Source organism: Alosa alosa, chromosome 19 (assembly GCF_017589495.1).
Source record: "Alosa alosa isolate M-15738 ecotype Scorff River chromosome 19, AALO_Geno_1.1, whole genome shotgun sequence".
Classification (NCBI taxonomy): Eukaryota; Metazoa; Chordata; class Actinopteri; order Clupeiformes; family Clupeidae; genus Alosa; species Alosa alosa.
The window spans coordinates 25732175-25756670 of NC_063207.1; the positions used below are offsets into that span (position 1 = coordinate 25732175).

General features: G+C 42.9%; 3 protein-coding genes and 1 long non-coding RNA gene across 7 annotated transcripts in view; 2 read left to right on the forward strand and 2 right to left on the reverse strand.

Moving 5' to 3' along the window:
• arhgef10 (Rho guanine nucleotide exchange factor (GEF) 10) overlaps positions 1–10530 on the forward strand; it is a 54313-nt gene extending 43783 nt beyond the window's left edge. For all 3 annotated transcript variants that reach the window (XM_048227406.1, XM_048227407.1, XM_048227408.1), the window contains 3 exons: positions 1649–1823; positions 7987–8109; positions 8857–10530. In XM_048227406.1, coding sequence (XP_048083363.1) covers positions 1649–1823; positions 7987–8109; positions 8857–9347 — 789 coding nt within the window. In that variant the 3' untranslated portion in view covers positions 9348–10530. The remainder of the gene's footprint in view (positions 1–1648; positions 1824–7986; positions 8110–8856) is intronic.
• Positions 10531–12164: 1634 nt separating this feature from the next.
• On the forward strand, positions 12165–18090 carry LOC125284627 (kelch repeat and BTB domain-containing protein 11). Of its 2 annotated transcripts, none has more exons than XM_048228651.1 (2): positions 12165–12728; positions 13585–18090. In XM_048228651.1, exon 2 carries the CDS (start codon positions 13858–13860, stop codon positions 15985–15987), a length of 2130 nt encoding a protein of 709 aa, XP_048084608.1. In that variant the 5' UTR covers positions 12165–12728; positions 13585–13857; the 3' UTR covers positions 15988–18090. The 2 variants fall into 2 exon arrangements, with proteins under 2 accessions (XP_048084608.1, XP_048084609.1); XM_048228652.1 differs by lacking the exon at positions 12165–12728 and adding an exon at positions 13185–13277.
• A 1083-nt stretch (positions 18091–19173) lies between these two features.
• Positions 19174–20052, reverse strand: LOC125284261 (monocarboxylate transporter 14-like). Its single transcript, XM_048228146.1, has 3 exons — positions 19967–20052; positions 19645–19844; positions 19174–19535 (listed from the first exon to the last, which is right to left on the reverse strand). Exons 1-3 carry the CDS (start codon positions 20046–20048, stop codon positions 19419–19421), a joined length of 399 nt encoding a protein of 132 aa, XP_048084103.1. The 5' UTR covers positions 20049–20052; the 3' UTR covers positions 19174–19418.
• A 2273-nt stretch (positions 20053–22325) lies between these two features.
• LOC125284262 lies at positions 22326–23895 on the reverse strand. Its single transcript, XR_007191845.1, has 3 exons — positions 23297–23895; positions 22686–22901; positions 22326–22416 (listed from the first exon to the last, which is right to left on the reverse strand). It is a non-coding gene; the product is annotated as an uncharacterized LOC125284262 (long non-coding RNA).
• Between the last annotated feature and the right edge of the window lie 601 nt (positions 23896–24496).

Genomic DNA, 24496 nt, shown 5'->3' on the forward strand with positions numbered 1-24496 from the left:
TGTACTGGACTGCACGGGCACCTGCTGCCATCCTGGAATAGCAAAGCTCCACTTCCCCCTCGTCCTCCCTCCGCCGCTCCTCTGCTCTCCGCTCCGCGCGCGGCCACGCGTAATCTCGTTAGTGCCTTTCGTCAGTAAGCTCATTACGAGACCACCTGCCCACGGAGCAACAGCCAAACGGCCAGCGAGAGAGAATGGGGAGAAATGGGACCAACGCGAGAGGGGTGGAATATGGGGGAAAGGGGAATGTGTGTCTGTGTGTGAGAGAGAGGGAGACACACGCAGGGTTATTAAAAGAGACAACAAGATGGAAGGAATTACGAGACCAGAAGAAGTGAAGTGTGTGTGTGTATGTGTGTGTGTGTGTGTGTGCGCGCATGCATTTGTGTCCATTCGTGTGTGGGGACGGGTGTGTGAATGTAGGAGAGAGACTGAGGAAGGCATTGAAAAAGGCATGTTAGCATGGAGCATGTGGTGTCAGATGGCTGTTGTTTCCGAAGTCCCCCCCGTAAGGCTTTTGGGAAGGAGCTGGCTCTCCTCCAGTTCAATCTGCTGGTGGGATCAGAGCAACACGCTGCACTCCTGATTAAAAACACGGTCAAGCTCCACCAAGAGACAGCGGGACCCGTCTGAATCTGTCAGTCTGATTTTGACTCTCTCCAGTGGGTTATCTCTCTACGTGCCATTCAGTTGTTGTACAAATAAAAGCACTTGTTCTTGGCAACTGTTGTGGGACACACCGTTCATTTTATCTCCCACCGTAGTCATGCTAAAGATTTTTTGAAAGGTTGGCAGTACACCATTTACTGTAGTAACATTTATGTCTACAGAGGATGTGCATATCACTAACAGACATACCCTAATTGATAAATACATACGGTGTGAAAGACTATGTGGTATTTGATGATAACAATAGTAGAAGATTCTGTTTGGAAGGCCAATGCCAAAGTGGTTCCTCAGGATGCACACAGACGTGCTTCCTTAAAACCCTTCCTGCTGATCTGAGGGAATTATGTGTCGCCCCCACCCATCCATTCCCTCCCAGAAAGCAGAGAGAAGGAAAAAAACAGTTGGTTTGTTGCTATGAAATGGTGTCCAAGAGAACATAAACAGCACCCATCTGACCTCTAAAGTCCGAGTGCCACGGTTCATTCAGAAGACTGGCCACAGGCTCTCAGTAGTAAGGGTTTCAGTTACCTAATTCAGATGGTCATTGGATTACCGCAATAGAATTGATCTTTTCCAGGTTGCGAGCCAGCACGGACCACAGTGCAATGTGTTAGCTATTTAAAGGCCTGGAATTGCTCTAGTGCTTCAGGAGCATACCTTCACACAGTATCCTCCACCTGAGCAAACAAACCACATACACCTCCAACCATATCAATGTCTTGAAGATTGTCTGAATCACTTTACTGTGATCTTGTACACTGATTTACAAAATGTAATTTTAACATTAGCCCTTCTCTGTTTGTAGTATAAATACTTTATATCTTGAAATGTATTTGGGATAATGACTCTTTGTCTGGGCCACATTTGTTTGAATACTTCTGTTTTGTGCAAAGGTTCTGTAAGTCCTCCATGACACTGGTTGTTGTGTAAGGCCATACTGACGCACGCACCTTCTCTGCTCTTACCCACGATGCATCAGCGTCAGCTGGAGGCTCACCAGGAGGAGGGCATGGTGGTGTCCCACATGGTGGTGGCCGGTGTGGGCATCTGGATCGCCTTCAGCTCGGGCTCCACGCTGCGTCTCTTCCACACCGAGACCCTGGAGCACCTGCAGGACATCAACATCGCTACGCCCGTCAACAGCATCCTCTCAGGTAAGCCACCTCACCTGGGCCAGCCGTCATACGTCCACATCCCATCCGACCACAAAGACAGCCTGTGTCACTCGCCTGCCATCTATACTGTCTGAATTAGCACAGTAATGGCAAGCACTGGAAGGTCCCTGTAGTGGGAGCATCTTTTACTGTAAAACAGGTACTGCAGAGCCAGATTATTTCCTTAGAAAAACAAAAATACAAAATGTCTCAGATGTCTGCAGCACAAGTCATATTTCTGGACAAAGGAGTATTCTTTGAGCCCTCATTGTGTCTCTTTAACTCTGTCAACATGTGAAGTGGATGAGCTCATCCGCTGCAGTGCTTGTTTTGTCATGTTTGGATGAGCCTCCTGTCACAACCTTCAAAGGCTTCCGGCACAGACAGTAGAGTAGCCTATTATTTGTTCCTCAGGTTGGTCAACTGTCCACAGCAGGACATGAAAGGCAGAGAATAATATCAATGCCTGGATCTGGGCTTGCACTTCTCTTGTGTTTTACTTATATGGTGCAGTTAGTGCAGCTCAATGTGGCTCTGAAGTTGAAGTATGGCAGAACAGTGTGAGAAACTCGTGGATATAAAGGCCTATTTTTTTTTTCAGAATGGGCTTTTATCTAAGTGCGGCTTTGACTAATATGGCTACTTCTTGTTAAAAGGAGTCATTCCCTGCCAAGGCCTTAAATCTGGATTTTGTTCACTGTAAGCTGTCTTTGTGATGTAATACCCTGGGTGAAAACCTCTGTATACCCCTGTAATTGACCTTAATCTAATATAGACCAAATCTGTTGAACCCCTCTGAAGATATTTTTTTTTCTCCAAATGTTAACATGTTGCAGATGTACTCTCAAAGCTTTGTCAGGATTTGGGTATTTGGTATTTCTGTTGAAACACTGGTCTCCTAGACTGCTATCCAGCTAAGAAAAAAACAACATTGATTAGCACGCAGGACGAAAAGCATATAAAACCTTTTTCAGTTTCTGAGAGAAGATAATATTGTAACTCTTAAATTGTATCCACATATGACTGCCTTTGTTTTGTTCTCTCTCTTGGTCAACTTGAAGTAACCATGGTAACAAATAAGCACTGTAGGCATTGTCTTTGCACGGACGTTTGAACTATAAATGTCAGTGATATTTTTGTTATCTTTGTGGCCTTGGGGGACATGAATGGAACAAAATGAAACATTCATTGACACCACTGTGATCTTCAACCAGAAATACTGAGGAAGTTAACAGAAAACCAATGAAAGGACATGTGTGACAACATTACAGAACTGCTCTGTCCGGAATCAGTGGGATTTTCGGAGAAATAATCAGTGTGCATGACCTCTAATCTTCTGTCAGAGCCCTGTTCTGCCTCAGCCAGCTCTGTGTAAGCTTCCCTCAAGCTCCTTACAAACACACTCCATCGTGGACTCATTTTGCCTAGTGGTGCATTGGGATTGTACCGTTTGAGGACTGTTGCTGAATCATGACAGGGCAAGTGTTATTTATACATGTCCAGTGGCAGCTATGCGGTTGTGGTCTCCTCCGCATGGATATCTATATGGACCAGCCCTCAGAAGCTCAGCTCACTTCAGTCTAATGGTTCTATGCTGGTAATGGGTTTATTAACATTTCTGAGAGGAACATGGAACCCTGTGTAGAAAAAAAATCAAGTACTTTTTTGTGTACCCTACTAGCAGGATATTTTGGCATGATTTATTTTTTTCACTCAGTCAAATTCAGCCAATTACATTGTCCTTTGAAACGTTCCTGCTTTATTTTTGTCCCTAGGGCATATTGGGTGTCATTTTAAAATAAAACAGAGCAGCCCTTGTCTGACAAGGTGGAATGGGAGACACGTTTGAAAAACAGTCCTAACTCATGTGGTGCCATTAGGGTCGCAACAACATTAAACCAGCAACCGAGTCATCCTAGTTTGGGTGCAAAGAGCTACGCGTCAAAATGTATTATGTAAACATACAGAAGAAAAGACAGCCTCTGGGTTACCCATGGAAAAGCAGGGATGTTTTTATGTCATTTTATTGTGTTTTGTGTCATTTCCTTTTTTACAAGCCAGCGCTTTACAAATCACACCCTTCAGTTGTATCTTCAGTTTAGGCTTCTCAAAACACTCAGTGTAGGTTGTAATGACAAAACAAATGTCATACATAATGTCACTTGGAGAGTTACTGACAAGACCGAGAGATGGAGCACATGCAAGGCAGGTTCCCTATTAACTTTAAATGTGCAGTTTTGACGAAGGACCACCAGCTTGAAAGACTTCCTCTTTGGGGGTTCATTCTGATTTCTATTACCAAGAGCTAGCTTCCGCTGATAACGCCACCCTAACCGTTTGTTTTCCTTTTTGCTGTCTCCAGAGAAACCACAAACCACTCCCAGAGCCTTTTGTGTAACTGAGAACCATCCTCGAGGAGCTAGCCAGTGATCTGTCAGGACAAGTTCAGATTGAAGTTCAAATGTTTTCAGTCTGTGAAAGAGCCTTTACTTGTCTGTGCCTCTCATGCATAAAAGATAAATTCCTCAATGTTACCTCAGCTGCTGCTATTTGAAATGAACATTTCTTCCTAGTCTTCATTCTTCAAGCAATCCTATTCATGTTGCCAAAATGAATCGATGTTAGAAATAATAGCAGCCAGTTAAACCTGCAGTCTCGACAAGCTTTAAAACTCAAAAACTGGGCTAGGGGTGGAACTGGGCTAGGGGCCCCTTCACAATTTCATATGACCTACATCTTGGCAGAATTAGCTGTAAAAATGGCTTCATTTAAAATAAAAACGGCAGCTGTCAAATATGACTTTGTAAAATTTTCAGTTGTGTGACTTGGTGACAGCCGAAGTGAAAATGTCACCAGGAACAATGTTATGTAATACACAGTATAGTGTAGATCTATATTTAAATATCTGTATCTGTAGGGAAAACACATTACTCATATTGCATAGCCAGCGGGAAAACATGTTTGTAAGCTGTTAGTAATTTGAGGTCTTTCCTGGATTAGTGTTGCAGTTCTTTTAGATTAGATTAGATTCAACTTTATTGTCATTGTGCAGAGTACAAGTACAGTCATAGGCATGAGTTACAACAGCTGATTTGCTCTCTCTAGAGAACTCTCTCTTAGTTGATATTGCAATACATGGGTATGATAAGGGTAAACCTAAAACTCCACACAAACTTCTCTAATGGAATCTCAGCACATGGGTTGAGTGGCCAACCTTTGTGTGTCATTCAGGGTGGAGTTGTGTTTCTGTGCAGGAGAACTGAAACTTAATACACTGAAAAGTGTTTTCTTGAGCTGAGATTACATTAAGCAATCACTAGTGAGGCCAGAGACTCAGGACCCACAGCAGCTTGACCTGCAGTTGGGGCCGAAAGCTCCGCAGGGGATGTTGATGTCAATAGTGATGTCACCATTACAGAATTCTTGACCTGTGGTTATCTCTTTAGCAACGGCAGCCTAATTTCACCCTAGGCTAGCCTGGCGGGCCATCCTATATCATTGAAATGTATAGTCTGGAATCAAACCATTCACCTCGCTTAATCCAAGGGGCGGGAATAAGATTGTCTTTCAAACTGCCTAGGCATGCAATAGGCCAGCGCTACGACCATATCCGTATCCGGTCGGCAAAACAGCAAATACATCCTTCTTCGAAAGGAATGACTTAAGTGCATTGTGGTGCTCAACTTTCAAAGAAAAGCACAAGTCCAGCTCCTCCAAAGTTGACGCCAACACCGATTCAAACAACCGCTCTTCGTTCGCCATAGCCACCTTCCTTGTTGTTCACCGTCGCAGGACTGTTGTTATCCTGTTAAGCCCGCCTTAAGACTCTCTAACAAAATAGAGCGCTGTGATTGGATGACGTCCACGGCGTCAGCCAATAGAAATCCCTATGGTTTGGTACTAGACGTACAGGCTGAGCAAATTAATTTGCCGCCGCTAGGGTGCGTCTAGATTTCTAGGCTAACCCTAGGCTTCAATTAGGACACAATACCACATTCAAAGTGCAAGAACTGCTCCAGTGTAAACACATGCTTTCTCTACGCTGGTTCTGTTGCAGACAAACATTCATGTTGAAAAAAAAATACTTTAAAAGTATAAACTTTTAAAGCAAGTATTCCATATGTTCAGTGCCTTTTGATCTCAGTTAAGTTTAACAATTATTTTGTTAGGACTCAAAACTTAAGCTGGCTTGGAGTTTTCACTTGAATAAAAGAGGTTGTGCAATTATTATGCACAGCTGGTGAAATCAAACACATAAATTAGTAAGCCCCTTATTACTTTCTCAAGATTACTGCCACAACAGACTGTACATACCGTATGTCTCTAAAACCACTATCCCTTTCCATAATGTCCCTGTGTTAATGCACTGATTCAAAAATAATGTAAGCCAAAGGTAAATCTCCCGTGAAAGCAGGATCTGCAGCGTCATGGCTATCCTGCCACTCTGCGCTCTCCTGATAGATGCTCTCTGGTCAGCCCCGACCTGCGGGCCTGGTAGGGGAGAGGGGAGGGCCTGGGCTGGAGGCTTTGTCTCTGGTGACCTACATATCCAGCCGTGTGCACTAATGGGCATAAACAAGCAAGGGCCAGCAAACAACACCTCCAGCCTCTTCATTAGTGTTTCTGGGCAGCCACCTCTGCAATTGCTGCACATAGTTGCTAGCTCGGAGAGAGGGGGGGGTGAAGTCCACACCTACTGTACTCTGTCCAAACCTGGATCTGACTGTAACATGAGGCCAGCTTTTTTTTTCATAGTTTTTTTATAGAATGGCTCAAGTTCAAATGGTCCTAATCTTGTGATCTACCTTGTATAGGTAAACATCAAAGCCAGCCTGTTGTGTGGGGAATGAAATGTGCCCATAACATGTTGATGTTGGTTGTGCTTCTTTTAAGTACAGGCTGTGCCTGGGGAACTGGAATAATATGGGGGTTGCTCTGAACATGTTGAGAAATTATCAGCCTTTTTCCCACCTTAAAATGAAAAAAGTAGGTCAGCCAAGTCCAGACTGTCAGGCAAGTTCAGAGTCTTTCAGTTCATGCTTAGCTGGAAAATGACGTGTTCTGTCCAGCTGTGTAAAGTAGTCATCAGAGATGATGCTTCTCTCAGAGGGGTCAGAGAAGGGGTCAGGCCACACCATCGGGATCTCGCAATCTTGCAGCCTCAAGGGATTAAGGGCTTTGCACTCTGACTATTCAGTGTTCCTCAGCAGAACACATGCGACTGGTCAGAGAGATTCGGCTGACCCCAGCACACACAATTGCACCACTCATATGAGCAGATGCCACTGTAGGGTCCATTCACCTGGAGCCCTTTTTTCAGTTGAATCATTTGTATTCAATTTGTAACAAATCTGAGCAACTGTAATTGCTAGCCTCGTGCTCTCCTAACTGTTGCTATAGTATCAGGGTTCCTATGGTGAAGCTAATGTGCTATGAGGTTAGCTTAGCTTAGGCAAATGGGCCAACTCACCCACAGCGGGTGATTAGAAGTGAACTGACTCCGAGCCAAATCAGCCATTGTTCCCAGAAGGGCTATGTTGACCGTTGCTCGGCGAAATCACAAAGCAGCATTTTACTCCTAATTGATTGTGTCGACTTAACCCTTACTAGATCAGTTACAGAGCACTCTCTCCTCCCTTAGGCATTTACCCAGTACAAGACTCTGCTGGCCTCACAGAAGTGTTGCAATTAGTCCACTCTATTGCATAACTATTGAAATATTGTGCAACATTTTAATTTGAGCAGCCTGAAGGGGAACACATGCATTGTTAGGAGATATCGAAGTGAAACCTCATTGTGTTCCTGAGCAACATGTTATAGGTTTCCTAGGAAACCATTTGCTATTAGGCACCATTGCCATAGTAACTTTCTCTCAGATTTCTGATATTTCACACCTACGCGGCTCCATGAAAGTGTCCATTAATATTCTTCCATGCTAACACTGAATCACAGATTCTCATAAAATATTACACTTCAATGGTAAATGGGTTCAAGAAGGACTTCATAATTATGTTATAGCTTCATTACAAATTAAACATGTAGTGCTTAGTGTTCAGGCTACCATTTGGCTTGTAAAATGGGATTAAAAAAAGTAATAATTCAGTTTCTTCTGTCTTGTCACTGTGGTAGGAATTGGATGTAGAAATGTGTCTTACTCTCCTAGGGCACCAGAGGGTTTCCGTGAGCAGTCTACTTGTGTGTCACAGCCTGCTTCTCGTGGGGACCAACTTGGGTGTGATCGTGGCTCTGTCTGTCCCTCGACTCCAGGGAATCCCCAAAGTCACAGGTGAGCACTGTCCTATAAAGCATGGTGATCCTGTGGATCCTGGATAATGACACCCTTTCCAATGAACTCCTTCCATCAAAACCCAACGCTGCCGCCTTCCAGCTGCCATGCAGCTTTAGGTGGGTCTGGAGGGGGTAATGTTGGTTTAGTAATTAGACAGGAAGACCAGGCCCAGACTGGTTTATTTTAGTAGCTGACCTTCTCTCACAGAGATATTGTATCCTGATAATTGGAGTGCTGGCTGAGAGCCTCATTCCGTGCTAAATGGCCTTTGTGATCAAAATGGGCGACTCCCTTGCGTTTGCTGTTGAAAGCAAGTCGTTTTACGCCCCTGCAACATCAATCAGTGGCTGAACAGACAAGGGGGTCTATAGCAATGCAAGGTACAGTGTGGCCCTAGGGTTAGTGCATATTTTGTCTGTCACAAAACTATTTGAGACTTTGGAGCTGCAAGTGGCATGTTAATGTTTCTCTAAGATGACCGAGCATCTGAAGTGAGCTGTAATTAGAATCCTTAAATTCCTCCTTCACCTCCAAAGTAGATCGAGACCACCATGAAATTTCTTACAAGATAATTGGGTTTATAATTTACTCTCACATTTTCAGGAAAGTTAAGCAAAAACATTTTAGTATTTGAGTCTCAACTAATGAACATTTTGTGTGTGTTTGTGTTTGTGTGTGTGTGTGTTTGTGTTTGTGTGAACATTTTGTGTTTGTGTTTGTGTGTGATGGGGTTTGTAAACACAGGCAGAGGCATGGTGTCTTTCCACGCTCACAACAGTCCAGTCAAATTTCTCACCATGGCAGCGGCAGTGTGCAACCTACCACAGGGCAGCCTCGCCGGCAGCCCACCCAGCCAGCCAGGGCCCCCCGAGGGGGAGAGGCTCCCCTGTTCGCCTGGCGCGGCCCCAAACTGCGTCCAGGACCAGCAAGGCATCTGCACAGGTGACACCAGTAGCCCCTCAGCCACCACTGAGGATGCTTTGTCCTGCGGCTCACTGGCCCTCTCCCAGGGGTCACTGGAGCACGGCCCGGAGGACGGTGCCATCTACGAACAGCTCAACGACCCGGCCTACACACAGAAGGGCAAGCGCAGCCAGAAGGTGGACGTGAGCTCTTTGCTCGTCGTCTCTGGAGGCTTGGGTCACCGCCGGGTGAACAGGAAGACCAAACAGTCGCGACATGAGGAAACCATGTCGACAATTATGGTGTGGCAGATCCCTCTGGCTAATGTGTGAGGAGGGGAAAAAGGAGGAGGACTACTTAGGGTAGTACAGGGTGGGCATCCACACCAGACTAAGACCCACAGTGCCCCACGGTTTATTCTTTATGAGCTCTTTGTTAGGGCCAGATATCAAAGAGGGGGTTGCTACCCTACTTGAATCCAGTCAGGTTCCTATGGAAACTCACTGATAGTTTGTTTGCTAGTGAACATATAGGCTCATAGTTGGGTCACATGATGAGGGAATACCGTTTAGAGATGAGTACATCACATTTAAGTGAATGAAGATTCCAATCTGAAGGGATTTTCAAAACAGTGTTAATTATAGGATAGGAGGGCCCAGACAAAAACTCTTTGGAACCACTTAGTCATGGCACCTGCAACATGGACTTCTGGTTATGAACACATAACCCACCTTTGTTTACTGAAACGTCTTTTCATAAAGCAAATTTACAAAAGAGGAATAACATGGCTAATATCCTGTTATGGACTGGATGTGTTTCTATTGCAACTATTGACTCCTTTTGTTTGTTTGTTTTTTTCTTCTGAGGGAGGAGTCTACTTTGCAGTCGTCGTTGGCTTAATATATGCAATTTGCATAGTATGAATTTTCCATCCTTCTATTGCTGTTTCTACAAGAAATCCAAGTAACACAATGTGTCAACTTCCTGATACAACTCTTGTCTTATCTTTTCTTACACTTCCCTGCAGACATGGATATGATTTGTTCTTTACTTCTTTACCAACATAAATATTTCGAGACCTGCTCCGTGTCTTAGGCCAACACATGCAGTAGTAGGAGGTAAACTACGCCCAGTGAATGGCCATGATGTTTTGACTGCAGTTCTGCTGATAGCCTCTGTAATAACTATGGAGTAATAACGATACGAGGGGGAAATACTGGCTGGCCAGGTTTCCATTGTGATTGTAGAATGAGATGGAGGTGTCATTTTGTTTTTGTCTTTTATATCAAAGAAGAGAAATTCATCAAACATCTAAATTAAGCTTGAGACTTAAAATGTATTTAAGATAACCCAGAGCTTTATTCTGAACCATTGTACTGTGTATCCCTGGTGTGTATATTAACATTTATGAAATGTTTTATCCATCTTTTTGGTGTATTTTCATATTTAGTGTTGTCATCAAATTATGCTTTTGTCTCAAATGATTAATTATTAAATATTGTACTAAAGATTTAACCATTTTTAGTAATGTGTTGAGTCGTGCCATTGTTTTTATGCATCCTAAAACATCAATCTTAGCTGACTCAGGATCTGGGGATATGAGACCATTTTAGACACATGGTCCCTGCTTCTCATTACTTTACCATTCATTTCCCCAGAGCCACAGCAGTACAGGTCTTGTATATTATCTCAGCTATATAAGTGCTCCAAACCATCGATAAACTATATAGTAGTATGCCTTGAACACATGCTGGAACAAGAACTCGCCTGAAGTGCCAAAGGATCTGGGTGATATGAGTGCTTAAGAATGGATTGCAAGCAGTTTTCAAGAAAGGACTGAGGTTTACAGGTCATCTCCCTATTCAGTCAACGTGCTGCAGCAAGATTAGGCACAAGTGCAAACAGACGCTGTGAATGCCACTGTTTGGTTAAAGGCAAGGTCTCTGTAAACTTCAAAACATGTCTTTTCTCAGGGACACCAGCAAACACAGCACTAGTCGTGGTATTTGTGAATCATGAATAGGCATGTTAATTTTAATCTGATCATTAATTCTGGCCTACCCATATCAGTAAAACTGATTTATTATACTTATTTAATATAATTTCTTCTGCAAATTCACATTCACTCTCTGCACGTCGGCTTCCGTCCTAGCTATAACGTAACTACTGAAAAGGGTGATAATTGCAGCCACTTTCCCCCCATAATTCCATATCTCAAAACTAAAAACATAAATGACTGGTATGGCACAACGACATTCACCCCCAAGTACTATGCAGCTGGCAGCCTCACAAAGGAAATCCTGCTAACTGCAGTCAGAGCATCATCAGACAGAGAGATAGACATCCCTGAGTCAGGAGTTCTGTCATTCCAGCCTCCCTCGAGATCTGACTGGGGCTAGTAGAATTAGCGAAGTCTCATTCCCTTCATCTCCAGTCCATAGATCTATGACCTCAACCTCAGACCCACACCCCCTACCCCCTTCCTTTCACTGTGAATTCCCTTCTAGCAGGAATGCTGTGTAATCCCTGGCGTTGATAAATCTGTGATGTTCCTGTGATGGCTCAATAAGGCGCCTCTATTTTTACACCATGAAGGCCATGTGAAAATCCATTCAGTAGGCTATGTCAAGAACTGCAGCTGAAAGCCCTGACAGAAAATAACCACCTGCGAGTCACGACTGAACTCATCCCCATGACAAACTTTGCAACAAAACTTGGCTTAATTAACAGAAAATGTATCCAATTAGTAATTACCGCAGTTGCATAACTATTTATATTTTTTCACTCTATTGTAAGATCCACTTACTAATACAACTATTTATGAATGTCTGAGTCAATTGCTATTGCAAACATATTTTACACAAATATACTATATTGCACACGGATGTGCAAAAAAAATGGTCATGTCGCATACCTCTCCCATTAGCTGTAGTCTACACAACCCTGTGTAATACAATACTCCCTTTTTACAGTAATCACGAGGTTTTTCGGAGTGACATGGAATCAATCAGAAATTCCATGAGGGCGACATGAAAGACAGGCTGGGCTTTCCCTCCAGAAATCGGGAGGCCCATCGTCTGTCTCGGTATTCACTGCGTCGAGGAGCGACGTGTCTGCAGGAATGTCCATCTGCACCTCAAAGCGCGACTACGCATCGCAAGAACCTGGGTTGGTGTGTAGGGTTAACATAAAAGGGGGTGTGGTTTAGATCAATAACTAACCGAGTCTGCTGTACATTCAAAACACTGTCACGGCACTCACGCAGGTTATACATCGGATAACACCGTCGGAATATATTCTGAACAAATACTGGGAATTTCGACTGGCTTCTGGAGAGGAAAATACATGTGCGTGTTGCCATTATAAACGCGCATTTGTTAGCCCCGAGTGATACCAGACGGACTTCATACTGTTGCTCGTCTCGGCGCATCTATCAAAGGCAACGTGAGTTGGAGACAATAGTCAGTGCTGACCCATACCTGAAACCACACCGGACCGGAGAGTCATGACATACAGCGGACACCGTCAGAGCAGCGATGTGATGTGGTGGTGTGGAATTTAAAATAGCCAGTTTTAACTATCGACGGCTTAGCAAGGACTGAACTGCTTCTCTTAAAATCACTGAGTCCGTTTAGGGACTGCGACTACCTTACATAACAGGATTTTGCCAGAGACAAGGAATACCTTTGCTTCAGACTGTTTCGGATTATTCAGTGAGTATCTGACCTAACGATGTTATATTTCAAAATGTGCCATTAGGGATGCCTGTCGCACTGCATGATTGTGGCCCACGCCTTAACCTGTCATAAATTGCAAAGAAACAATAACGTTGCGCATTAGGTGAGCGCTGCACAATGGAGGGTTAATGTATAGCCTAATAGTTTGCATAGCCTACTGCGCCCATATAATGGTGCAACCTGCAATGCATTGAAATGAAAAGAGCATAATATGCATCGTGGGCTAGGGATGCTCCTTTCTCTCATTGACATATAATCCTCCTGTCTCCGTCAGCAGAGACGTGCTGACTGAGCATGCTCCTTATGTCTATCCCACGGGAACGTGATTAACACATAAAGGATTGCGCCGTTCGTCAGCACTTGGAATATGACATGCTGATAGGGATGGGCTCTCACTTTGTATTGTGTCATATTCTTTGTCACTTGGATTGTATTAGTTTCGATCCCGCGAGAACACAAAAAGAAAACCTTTTGTGCTAAGACGTTTAGGCTACGTGAAGGATATGGGATTCTAGGCAACACAAGGTTTAGACTTTGTTTTACTTAATAGCATGTATATTGGAGCCGTACTTCGTGTTATCTTACTTTTTGTAAAGATGCATTTGGTTGCCCGGAATATAGGCTAATAGCGCCCCTCCGAGTTCCGTTATGTTTACTGATATGTCGTGTCCCTATGACATACAAAGGTGAAATATGGGTTGATGTTTTATAGTCAGTTAGTCAACCTGTAGAAAACTGTCAGTTATTTAGTGATTTTTGTGCATGCTGTGTGTTTAACTTCTGTAACTGTCAACATCAGCAGTTAATTGTTTTTTTCCCCCACTTAAAACAGGTTGACAGCCCCACAAGACTTAAAAGAACTTCAGTGATCTTATTGGACTTTTTGCATATTTGCATAAACTCCAGACTAAAGTGCAAACACAGTCAAACTGCTGCAAGGGAGGAAAAGTAAGATTTTTGTGGTCAGAGAAATGAAAAACTAGTCAATGGAGTCTTGGTTCTCTCAGCCATAAGACCCTATGCAGTGAGTCCACCTATCCTGAATCTGCTGCATATGAGGCATGCTTCCTCCATAAATGCCTGAGGTGGTTTCATATGTGTCAAAATGCAGAACGACTGTGTTTCTTCCAACATGTCGGCTCAAAGTCTGAACTTTGACCAAGGGAGTGTGAATGTCGCTTTGCAAGGCCCAAACACATTCACAGTGGAAGCTGACGTCATCTTTCATGCAGCAAGCCCTGACTCTCCTGGTACATCAATCAACTCCGTGGAAAAAAATCAAGGAGTTTCTGAAGCAGCATATGCAGCCTCTGACATGGAATTACTGCGAGACGAGCAAAGTCTGCATCAACAGTGGACAGAATGGGACACAAATGTGCCAGAGGATCAGATGGGGAGCTCAGTGATCGGTTTATTGGTGGGAGACTGTATGCTGGACGGCGGGTCCAGAGACAGTGGTTTTCAGGATCATGTCCAGCCACTGGACACATCTAAAGCACAAGAGCTCAACCCCGAGAGAGACCACCACAACTCTCTCCACAAAAACGGCATAAAGGAGGAGAGCAACGGCGCCAGGCCAAAGGTTCCCTGCAGCCTCGGACCCTGCTTCAAAAGTGAGACTAAAGACGAACTGGACAACTCCTCCCTGTTCGGAGCGGGCAATGCTGTGAGAAGTCACTGTCAGATGCAGAATGTCAGTTCTGTTCCAGAGGAGCCACCATGTGACCTGGGCAATATGATTAACATGTCGCATCTCACGCAGAACAATAGTGTCCATGGACACCCAGAGCTGACCGAGGGAAGTACAGGAAATGTCAAAGGAGACCCTTCATCGAGGGAAAACCCTGACTTAGTCATTGAAGTGGGCGGGCAAAAGATCCAAGCACATAAATCGGTTTTAGCCGAGAAAAGTGACTATTTCAAGGCCCGTCTCTCCCGGGACATTCTTAAAGTGAAAGGCGTCAACTACAAGACTTTGACTACTTTGATAGACTATGTTTACACATCGCAAATGAATGTAACTAAGGACAATGTGGTGGATGTCATTACTGGAGCCAAGATCCTACAGATCCCTTGTGCCGTGCAAGCTGCGATGGATACAATGTCGCAACAGATCACCACAGAGAACTGCTACGAGATTTTAAGCATAGCTAAGAAGCAGAGACTGAGTGAGCTGAAGGAGACAGCCTACCGGTTCATGAGTGATCATTTCCTGCAAGTGCTGAAGGATCCTGCCGTCTATGGCCGTCTGACAGGGTCGGAGAGGGATCTCATCCTGAGGACGAGAATGGACGGTAAGAAGTCTCTTATGGTGGCCGAGATCAACGACGTCTTTGACCGTGTCAGCAGTCGTCCCCAGAGTCGGAATAACAGCCGCCCGCAGAGCCCTCTGTCCGTGGCCTCCTTCGAGGAAAATCACATGATCTATTATTACAGTGAGAGCACAAAAGACTGGCGGGCGCTGACTCTGATGCCCGAGGAAATAAACACAAAGGGCTGTGGAATTTGCACAATGTACAACTACCTTTTCGTGGCTGGGGGTATCAAGGGCTACGGTGACAAAGGCAAAGTCTCTGACAAAGTGTTCTGTTACAACCCTATCACCGACCGCTGGAGTGAGGTGCGTCCCATGAACCAAGCACGCTCACAGCTCAAGCTGGTATCTGTGGATGGCTACCTGTACGCTATTGGTGGCGAGTGCTTATTCACTGTGGAGAAATATGACCCCCGGATGGACAGGTGGACCACTGTGGCGCCTCTTCCCAAAGGAGCCTTTGCCGTAGCCCACGAGGCCACCACCTGCAATGGAGAGCTGTATGTATCCGGAGGCTCTCTGTTCTACCGCCTCCTGAGGTATGACCCCAAAAGGGACGAATGGCAAGAATGCCCTTACAACAACAGTAGGAAGCGCTCCACCGACATGGTGGCACTCAAGAGCTTCATCTACAGGTTTGACATCAACAGGGAGCAAGGGGTGAACGTCTTCAAGTACAACACCATTGTGAAGATGTGGCACGACTGCTCCTCTCTCCAGCAGAGCAGCCCCCAGCCCTTCAGGTGTGCTGTCATTGGTAACTGCATCTACTGTGTCAACAAGTCCCAGACTCTGCAGTTTGTGGTGGAGGAGGAAAATGCACAATTTGTGGAGGAACCGCTGAAGGCACCAATCGAGGCAAAGGGCATATTGTTTCCATTCATCTTGAGTTTGCCCGAGCGGGGGGAAAGAAACATGTAATTAGACCATTTCTCTTCCACATCTCACAACTGACAAAAAACTGGAATGGAGAGAGTGGGAAAAAGCATGATTAAATCATTTAAGCTTTACTTTTCGTGGAGTTTGACATGCCCGGTTTAACTGCTCGAAAATAGAATGTCTCTTTGCATGGTGGGAGGAAAATGTTTTACAAGGGCGCCTTAAAAGGACAATGTTTTGTAACAAAGTCAAGAAGCAACATCACTTACATAATCCTTTTACTATTTTCTTTTCCTGTGTACTGTCTGTTTTGTGCACTTGGGTGATTTTTGTGATTGTTGTTAAAAATAGATGTTTTGAGAACATTTAAGTATTGCTAATGGCAAGAAACCTGAAGTCGTTGCCCATTGTTGAAAATAGCACATCAAAACTACAAAGCCTATCCATTGTGCAAATACAGGTCCTATGCAAATTGTAGTTTGGGGTTGTAATCCCAGATAAATCTGGTCAAACTCAACAAATTGCTTCTTTGGTCCTCCAGCTGTCTGTTTGATGTTACCACTAACAAAAAGTCCTGGCTCTGTAAATGGGCAACAACACAGTGGCTCAAACAGAGCTGTAAACAATCCCAGCCAATTAACGCAGTGCTTCAGGAGCATGGAAGGGATGGGGGTCATTTGATTGGCTGTTGCACTCAAATGTCAACAACTTTTCGTGCAACTGAGTCACAGACTGCACCTTTAACTGTTTAGGTGTATGAGCAGCTACAGTACATCAAAGCCCTCTTCAAATAAAAGACAATTACTATTATATTAGAAGTAAGTATGATTTTACTATGATGGACAATAAATACTATTTGGAGAGGAAATCTATGGAAGTATTACCACACATATTGATTTCAACAAAAAGGCATACCTGAACTTATTCTCAGTTGATAAAATATTTCAAAAATAGTATTAAATATGCTAGTTGTGAGCACAATGTGTGCATTGACTGTGGACAGGTATAATTCAAAAGTGACAATGATAAGTAATTTGAATAATATGTAGTCAAAGGGATCATCATTCCTGGCTCCTTTAAGTGTAATCTCAAAACATTGCCAAAGACAATTTAAATATGGAGGGTTTTGCTAACATCAGGTGGCTTTTGAGTAGAGTCAGTCTAAGGCACATTTGGAAAATTCCTTCAAGGTGAGTGCACTCAGTATTCTGACAGTGACGCAGGCAAACAAGCGAAACACTATTCCATCTCTACATATGACACTGTCTAAGCAATAACACGGCTCTAATCAGGTTGGTACCACTTGCTGCTATTGTGCGGAGCAGAACAGACCCCGATGGTGGTGGCAGTGTGTTGCTATAGGAACTGTGAGAGCATGGTCAACCGCTAGACAGAGGGGCTTTTATATGAAGAATGTGAACTGGGCTAGCACATGGTCTGCTTTTTTCTGTCAATGTACGGCGACTGTTGAACTCTCCCTGCCTTTGTCAAATTAAGAGACACTTCCCCAGTCTGGAATAGGATCTCTGGGCTCTAAGATTTATCTTTTTTTTGTTTCCGTTATTTAGCAGTCAGTAATAACAGAATGTTTACTGTACTTTTGACCTACAACCTCCACACAAACTGGAATCGTTATGATAGACTTTAGTTCTAAATGCATCTGATAGATTTTATCAATAGAGTATCGACGGCACTTTCCACTACCCTTCTGACAGATTTTGTATTGTGTTTGTATGCCAAATCCCTTTGAACTTGTTGCACTTACAGAATGGAATACCATTAGCAGTCAACTGTCTCCCCTTCCTATGAGTTGTTTGTTTTGTAATATTAATAAGACTTCGATGATGTCTTCAGAGCAACTGAAGCACAGAGGGACAAGATAGAAGTCTCGAAAAAAGCCGTTTTGCATTGACGATATGGATGTGGTTTGCTAAATGTATTTGTTTGGTATGTTGCTGGCTGGCTGGCTTCATTATATTACAAGACTATTAAGAGGAATGAATTTAGGTGTGCTGTTGAAGTGAATGGCTTGACAAGGTTTTCATTTTGTGGTCCAAGGCTTTCTAACAAACTAATGTTACTCTAATAGCTAAACGAACCATTTCAATGATAAATCAGAACAGAGAATAAAATATTCAAAATGAAGGTTTCCACTTTGAATTATTGAAAATAAGACCACTTATTTCCCCCCATTTTTTAAAAAAACATTAATACAGCACAGTATTACCAAGTATGACACTGTGTTAGTTGAAGAACATTTAATTGTCACTTGTATGTATGTATGTATGTATGTATGTATATAACTATCCAAGGCAAATACTTAGTCTTTGGCATGAAATATATTAAATTCTGTGCTAGTCCCCTGAACAGAAGGCTAATGTTCCTGACAGTAGATACTGACACCAAAACTGATGTGTTTAACATACTGTTACTACTAATTGCCATGTTCAGCTATATTGGAAAGTGCACCCTGTTGTCTGTCCTCCTTGGTAACCCTAAAGAAGGCTGCTAAGACAACTCAGTGACCAGTTAGATAGATCACCGTTATACCATGGGTGCTACTGTCCTATTGTCCCTGAATAATTAATTTATTAACTATATATATATATTATTACATATAATATTAAGTGTCAAATTCCTAAATATTATATATAATATTTTGTTTATCTATTTTACATCCACAAGCGTTTTTTTTCTTCTGTTTTGTACAGGGTCAAACACATTTAAAGGGACACCAGGCAAGCCTGATGCTTTTTCTCTACGAAACTCCCCCTCGCTCGGTCTGAAGCTCTTTTCCTTTTCTTTGCGTCTTCCGTCAAGGGTTTTCGCTGCTTCTTCGCCGGCTCTGCCATTATACACACGTTTGCAACAATCTCTAGCGTTTCGTTAGCCTGCCTCTGTGCTGTAAACTGATCCTGCTTCGGTCGTATGGTAGGATACACCCGAACTTGCAAGTGGGATATTCTTCCTACAGGCAGTAGGGGCGGGCGAGAGCCTTCATTCGCCCCGTAATGAGTCATTTAACCATATACCGACTTACGAAGATGATTAATTAACACGAAAATGTTGCCTGGTGTTCCTTTAAATGTAACTTAACTGAGGATTTCACAAGGCCAAGTCTGTTGTACAACATTTTTCAATCATTAACAACAGACATAATGTAAATTCAGTGTAAATGGTTGTTTTAAATTTAGTTCTACATTATTGCTTCAAATGTCTAAATCATACTGCATATATTCGGATAATTTATTTCAGATCAAATTTAGGATGTAATCTCCATTACACCTCAGTACTTTACACTCCCAGAAAGTAAATACTGTCACCTAGTGGACATTGCTGGTACTGTCTTTTTAAATAAGGATATAATAACAGCTACATTACTGCTATTTTTTTCTGACACAAAAATAACTTTTTTCATTCAAATAATTTAATCGCACACATGCTATTACCAGGCCTTTTTTCTAGCAGGTGTCCTATATTTGAGTCTCCTCAGGGGCATCTGACAAAGATGGTCCTGAATCACTCAGTTCTGGACAGCGAAACTTGGTCCTGGACAAGTAGTTCACGTAAGTAGAAGCTGGTGGATCACCCTAAAAGACAAAAACATGTTTCCTAACTAAAACTTTCCTATGATGGAATAGTTCTATAAAGCAATGGATAAAACCAGGCAAATTCCAGGATATGTTCATTTGATCTTACCACTGTGAAAGGGAGAATATCCTCAGTCCACTCCTTGATCTCGTTGTTTTGATCAATGGTGACATTGATGATGCTCTTACGTGTCTGTCTAGATCGCTGGGCACATGGTATGATAGCTAAAACAAAGCATGCTGCAACATTCAGAGCACCCGCCACTATGAAGCCCAGGTTGTAACTCCCAGTCATGTCATTCATCCAGCCTAGCAGACAAGAGTTCAGTCAGTTATCAGCTATGAAGCCACTCTAAAGACAACCCAGATAATATTCTAGTCCATTTAATCAAATTAGAATTACAGTATGCTAAATAACACTTATATTTTACCAGCAAAAGGTGGTCCAAAGCAGCTGACAGCATTAACAGTAAGCATGAACCCCCAGGCAACAGGCATGCGCTCAGCTCCCATAAGGTCAAAGGTTAGCACAGGGAGCAGGATGTAATTTCCAGCATCCGCGATACCCAGCAGAAAACCAAAGCCAATGAGAGCAGCGTAAGATTTAAGAAGGGGGATGAGCAGGTATAAGAGGCCTGCAAAAAGACACAAAGACTCATCCATATGTTCTGCAAGACGTATGGCTATGGCTGATGCATTTCCCATGGATCTGGCCTAAAATAAATTCAAGATATATGTATAAGAAGCTATCAAATATCTACTGTATGTATGCAAGAATAAATCTAAACTGATTTTCCCTCTCAAAGAAAAGATAATCTACATACTATTACAACTATTAAATCTGAGCAATTTGAGCATGGGCTATCTATAACATTTGTGCTAGCCTGTGGCTGAACCCACCTACAAAAAAGACAGAGGCCTGATTAAAGTAGAGGCGGTTGATCTTCTCTGAGTCACAGATTCTGCCAAAGATGATGCGACTGATCATGCTACTCAGGCCCAACACCAGCATGATGTTCGTGGCTTGGTCCACCGGTATGTCTAGCTGCACGGCGTGCCTGATCTGTAACAGGAGATGTCCAGAGATACAAGGCTCACAGTGGGGAAGAGACAGACACACACATGCATGATATTTCAGATAGACTTAGCAGACACTCACCAGATGCACGTAAGGAATGAAAAATCCAAATTTACACAGCCCATTAGCCACTACCCAGATGAGGAAGACGGTGTCTTTCCACAAACCAAGATCAACTACAAATTTCTTTAAAGGTGAGGTTTTCAAATTATCAGCAACACTTCTTTTGTAACCTGCAATAGGAATACAAATGCAAACGCATATGCAAGACTGAATATTATCAGGACTGACCCCTAAATAAGCAGTAAGTATATTACGGATGTTTTTTATGGGTTTATCTATTGAATCTGCATGAGAGGCCATGCAGTGTAGGGAATCCCAGAGACTTTCTAATGAGAAGACACAGCACTCAAAAAATCCTCCATAGAAAGGCATGGGGTTAGTTTGTAACGCCAATATGGCAGTTGTCTACACCAGTGGTTCTTAAACTTTATGTCTGGCGACCCCCCCCAAAAACATTGGCCAAGTCCCGCGACCCCCTTCTCTCCAACCGGCAAAAACTATGTGTTCTCTAGGCTATGTAGATAGATAGATAGATAGATAGATAGATAGATAGATAGATAAATACTTTATTGATCCCTAGGGGAAATTCAAGGTCACAGTAGCATACAGACAACATACACACACACATTCACTAACAGCAGAAAAAGTCATTAACAGTATATAATATAAAAAAACACAACTAAGCAATAATAACTGTAGAAGATAAAGAATATACTAAATATACTAAAATACAAATTATACTAAATAAAACTTAATCTAAATCAATTCCAAAAAACAGTATCCACATAGTGGATGATTAATCAATCAGGTGCGCTTGCAATGACTGAAGCAGGGACTGAGCCTGTGGTCCTCTGTGCAACACCAAAGGTACTATCAATAGCAGCCTTTAACAATCTGATTAATAATTTTCCAATGGATAACTAGCAGTCACTCAATGTATATCTGGCGATCCTGTGGCAAAAGAAGGCTGCATTGTGTTCTGTCACTGGTAAACTAAAGAGATGTGTGTACAGAGCATCCACTTTCAGAGGAACATTATGGAAACACTGTATACTATAATGTACACTAAACTTCCTTGTATCCTTGTATCCTTGTATACTGTAAATTGTATGCCTACATATAGGGCTGAATATCCCAGTTCTTAAACATGTTTGTCTAAAAATGTTTAGAAAAATCATTTTGCGACCCCTCCCATATTTTTGGCGACCCCCCTGGGGGTCCAGACCCCTAGTTTAAGAAGCACTGGTCTACACATATCCTGCCCCTTCCACGGCCAAAAGTCGACATACAGTATGAATACATTGTGGCAATCGTGATGTATTGTGAATACATTGTACAAATCATGTGTTATGATCACGCCGCTGCAGCAAGGTTGGAGTTGTGAAGCCTTGCGCACAGGCAGTTCTGCCCGAAATAGATGGCCGATAAGTGCCCAAAATACGTTGCAATATGGCCGTCGAGTGGAGCGCCTTGCCTAAAAGGACTTTGGGCAGCCTCTGTAGCATATGAATGTGAGGGGTGGGGTACCTTTTGGATTGAGGGGCAGGTAGGTGAAGCCTGCCATAATGCACAGGATCATGAGAGTGGAGAAGACCCGCAGGCTCCGTCTCCAGCCCAACGTGTTGATGAGGTACTGATGGAGACGGGTCTGGACCAGAGCACCTGCTGCACCCCCAGACATCACTATCCCGGTGGCCAGAGCTCGATTGGTCGTGAAGTACTGGCTTATCATGATCATGCCTGCCATGCATCAAGGAAAGTGGCATAGCACATGTAGATGGACAGCTGCTCCAGATAACACTATAATATCTGTCACTTATCTGTACAATCTCAGTGTTAAAGAAAACATTAACAATGTTGTTGGCATCATAACCACTGCAAAGATTTGTTCAAAACTGTTCCATTCAAGTAGCTCTGCAATCCCTCTAGATAGAATCTGTTGCGAGATTAGGCCAGCTTCTTATTTCATTGCATTGTATTCAAAGAATAAATTGTGATTTATGCAAAACCTGGAGTGAAAGCGAAGCTTGAACCCACTCCTGTGAGAAAGCCATGCGTGAAGAACAGGACACCCAGGGAAGAGGCATAAGAAGAGCATATGATGGAGATCATGATGATAATGGATCCAATAATGGAGATTTCTCTGGCACCATACTTCACAGTTAGCTTCCCTGATAATGGGCCACAGATCATGATGAAACCATAGCTGATAGATCCGACCCAGGCTGGAAGACAAGTCAATGTGAATACATTTCAGGATTTCCCCCCCTTTTATATTAGCTTTTACATTAATGTTTCACCATGCATAGTGCATTCGCAACGGTTCTTTTTAATCTGATCCACATGATATTTCAGCTTGCTAAGTAATCTTTGCGTAGGCCTACAGTGTGTTTGTGTCTTCTTAGGACAAAGGTTAACAGTAGCCTACAGGCCTACTACCCCCAAAAGTTGTTGTCTAATGAGATCTTTTTGAGATGAGATAGCGAAGCCTACATTAATATGTCCTCAACAGGTGGCCATTATGGTATTTTCCTCTCATTTGGCCTACAAAGCTGCCAGTCTACACTAGCCTACATGGAATCTTATCTAACGTAGGCCCTAGCCTATACTGTCCTCTTACCTGTCTTTTGGCTCGTCTCTCCAAATGTGTCAAGAAGACTGATAAGGTACACTCCAAATGAGTTATGATAGCCCAAGACCAACACGTTATATAGAAAAGATGAAAATACAATCACCCAACCCCAGCCACCATCTGGAGGAGGTCTGATGACAGGTGTGCTGCTGGCTGGTGGTGCGGGTTCTCCATCAGAATAAAAACGTCTGAATGGAATAGCACTCCGAAAAAGCTGCATTATGAATAATTGCTATTAAGTAAATTAATTAATTACTAACTCAGCCAAAAAATGAGGATAGAAAAGTTGTGATCATCTGGGCTAATAAACTGGATGGTTAACGTTAGGCGTACAAACACCTGGGCAGCATCTTAGACCAGTACTGAAGTACCTCGCCCAACACCGTAATCATATGTGTTCATTAACTAGCACAGTTAGGCAAGAAGACACGTTGGCAAGTTTGTTTAAAAGCTATTTTCAATTCGTATCATCAACTTGCACCCCTTTTCCGATAACGTTAGACAACCTTGTCAATGTGGCTAGTCTAAGTTGGTTAGCAATCATGACGTTCGATGTTGCCACCATGGATTCTCGAATCTCTGGTTGCCACAGTGACAAAATCATGAACGTTGTTACTTTCGCATGTCCACACAACAGTTCTTTTTTCCTCTTTCTTCTCTCTTTTTTTTGTTGCAATTTGTGTCAAGTTTAAGAAAATACAACTTGTGTTATTGTTGTAAAAATTAATTTGACCGTCAAATGTAAGATAAACCATTAGTTCCAATGAACCATAAACCTAGTCTTTCACATGGCAGGCTACGTTAACCTAGGACAGAGGACATACTGGGGTAGGATGGGGGAAAATATCATTGCTGTAAAACAGAATGTGTTGAATGTTTTCCTAGTTTTGAGTTATGAAGTATCCCTTATGTAAAGTGGGGGCCAGCTGTGCCATGCCAGTGGTGGAGCAAAAAACCCCTACCCTGACAGAGCAATTTATACATTAACTGCAACATCAAAAGACAAAATATCAGTAAGTAAATATTAATATTTTCTATAAATATGTAATAAATGTGATGTGTTTAAATGGATTCTGTATTACAGGGCTTAATGTTATCAGGCATTGTTCTGGAATTCAGGGATGTGCCAGGCTGTGTAAGATTTGAAGTAGATCATTATTTAATACGCCATTGAAATTTATGATGGCT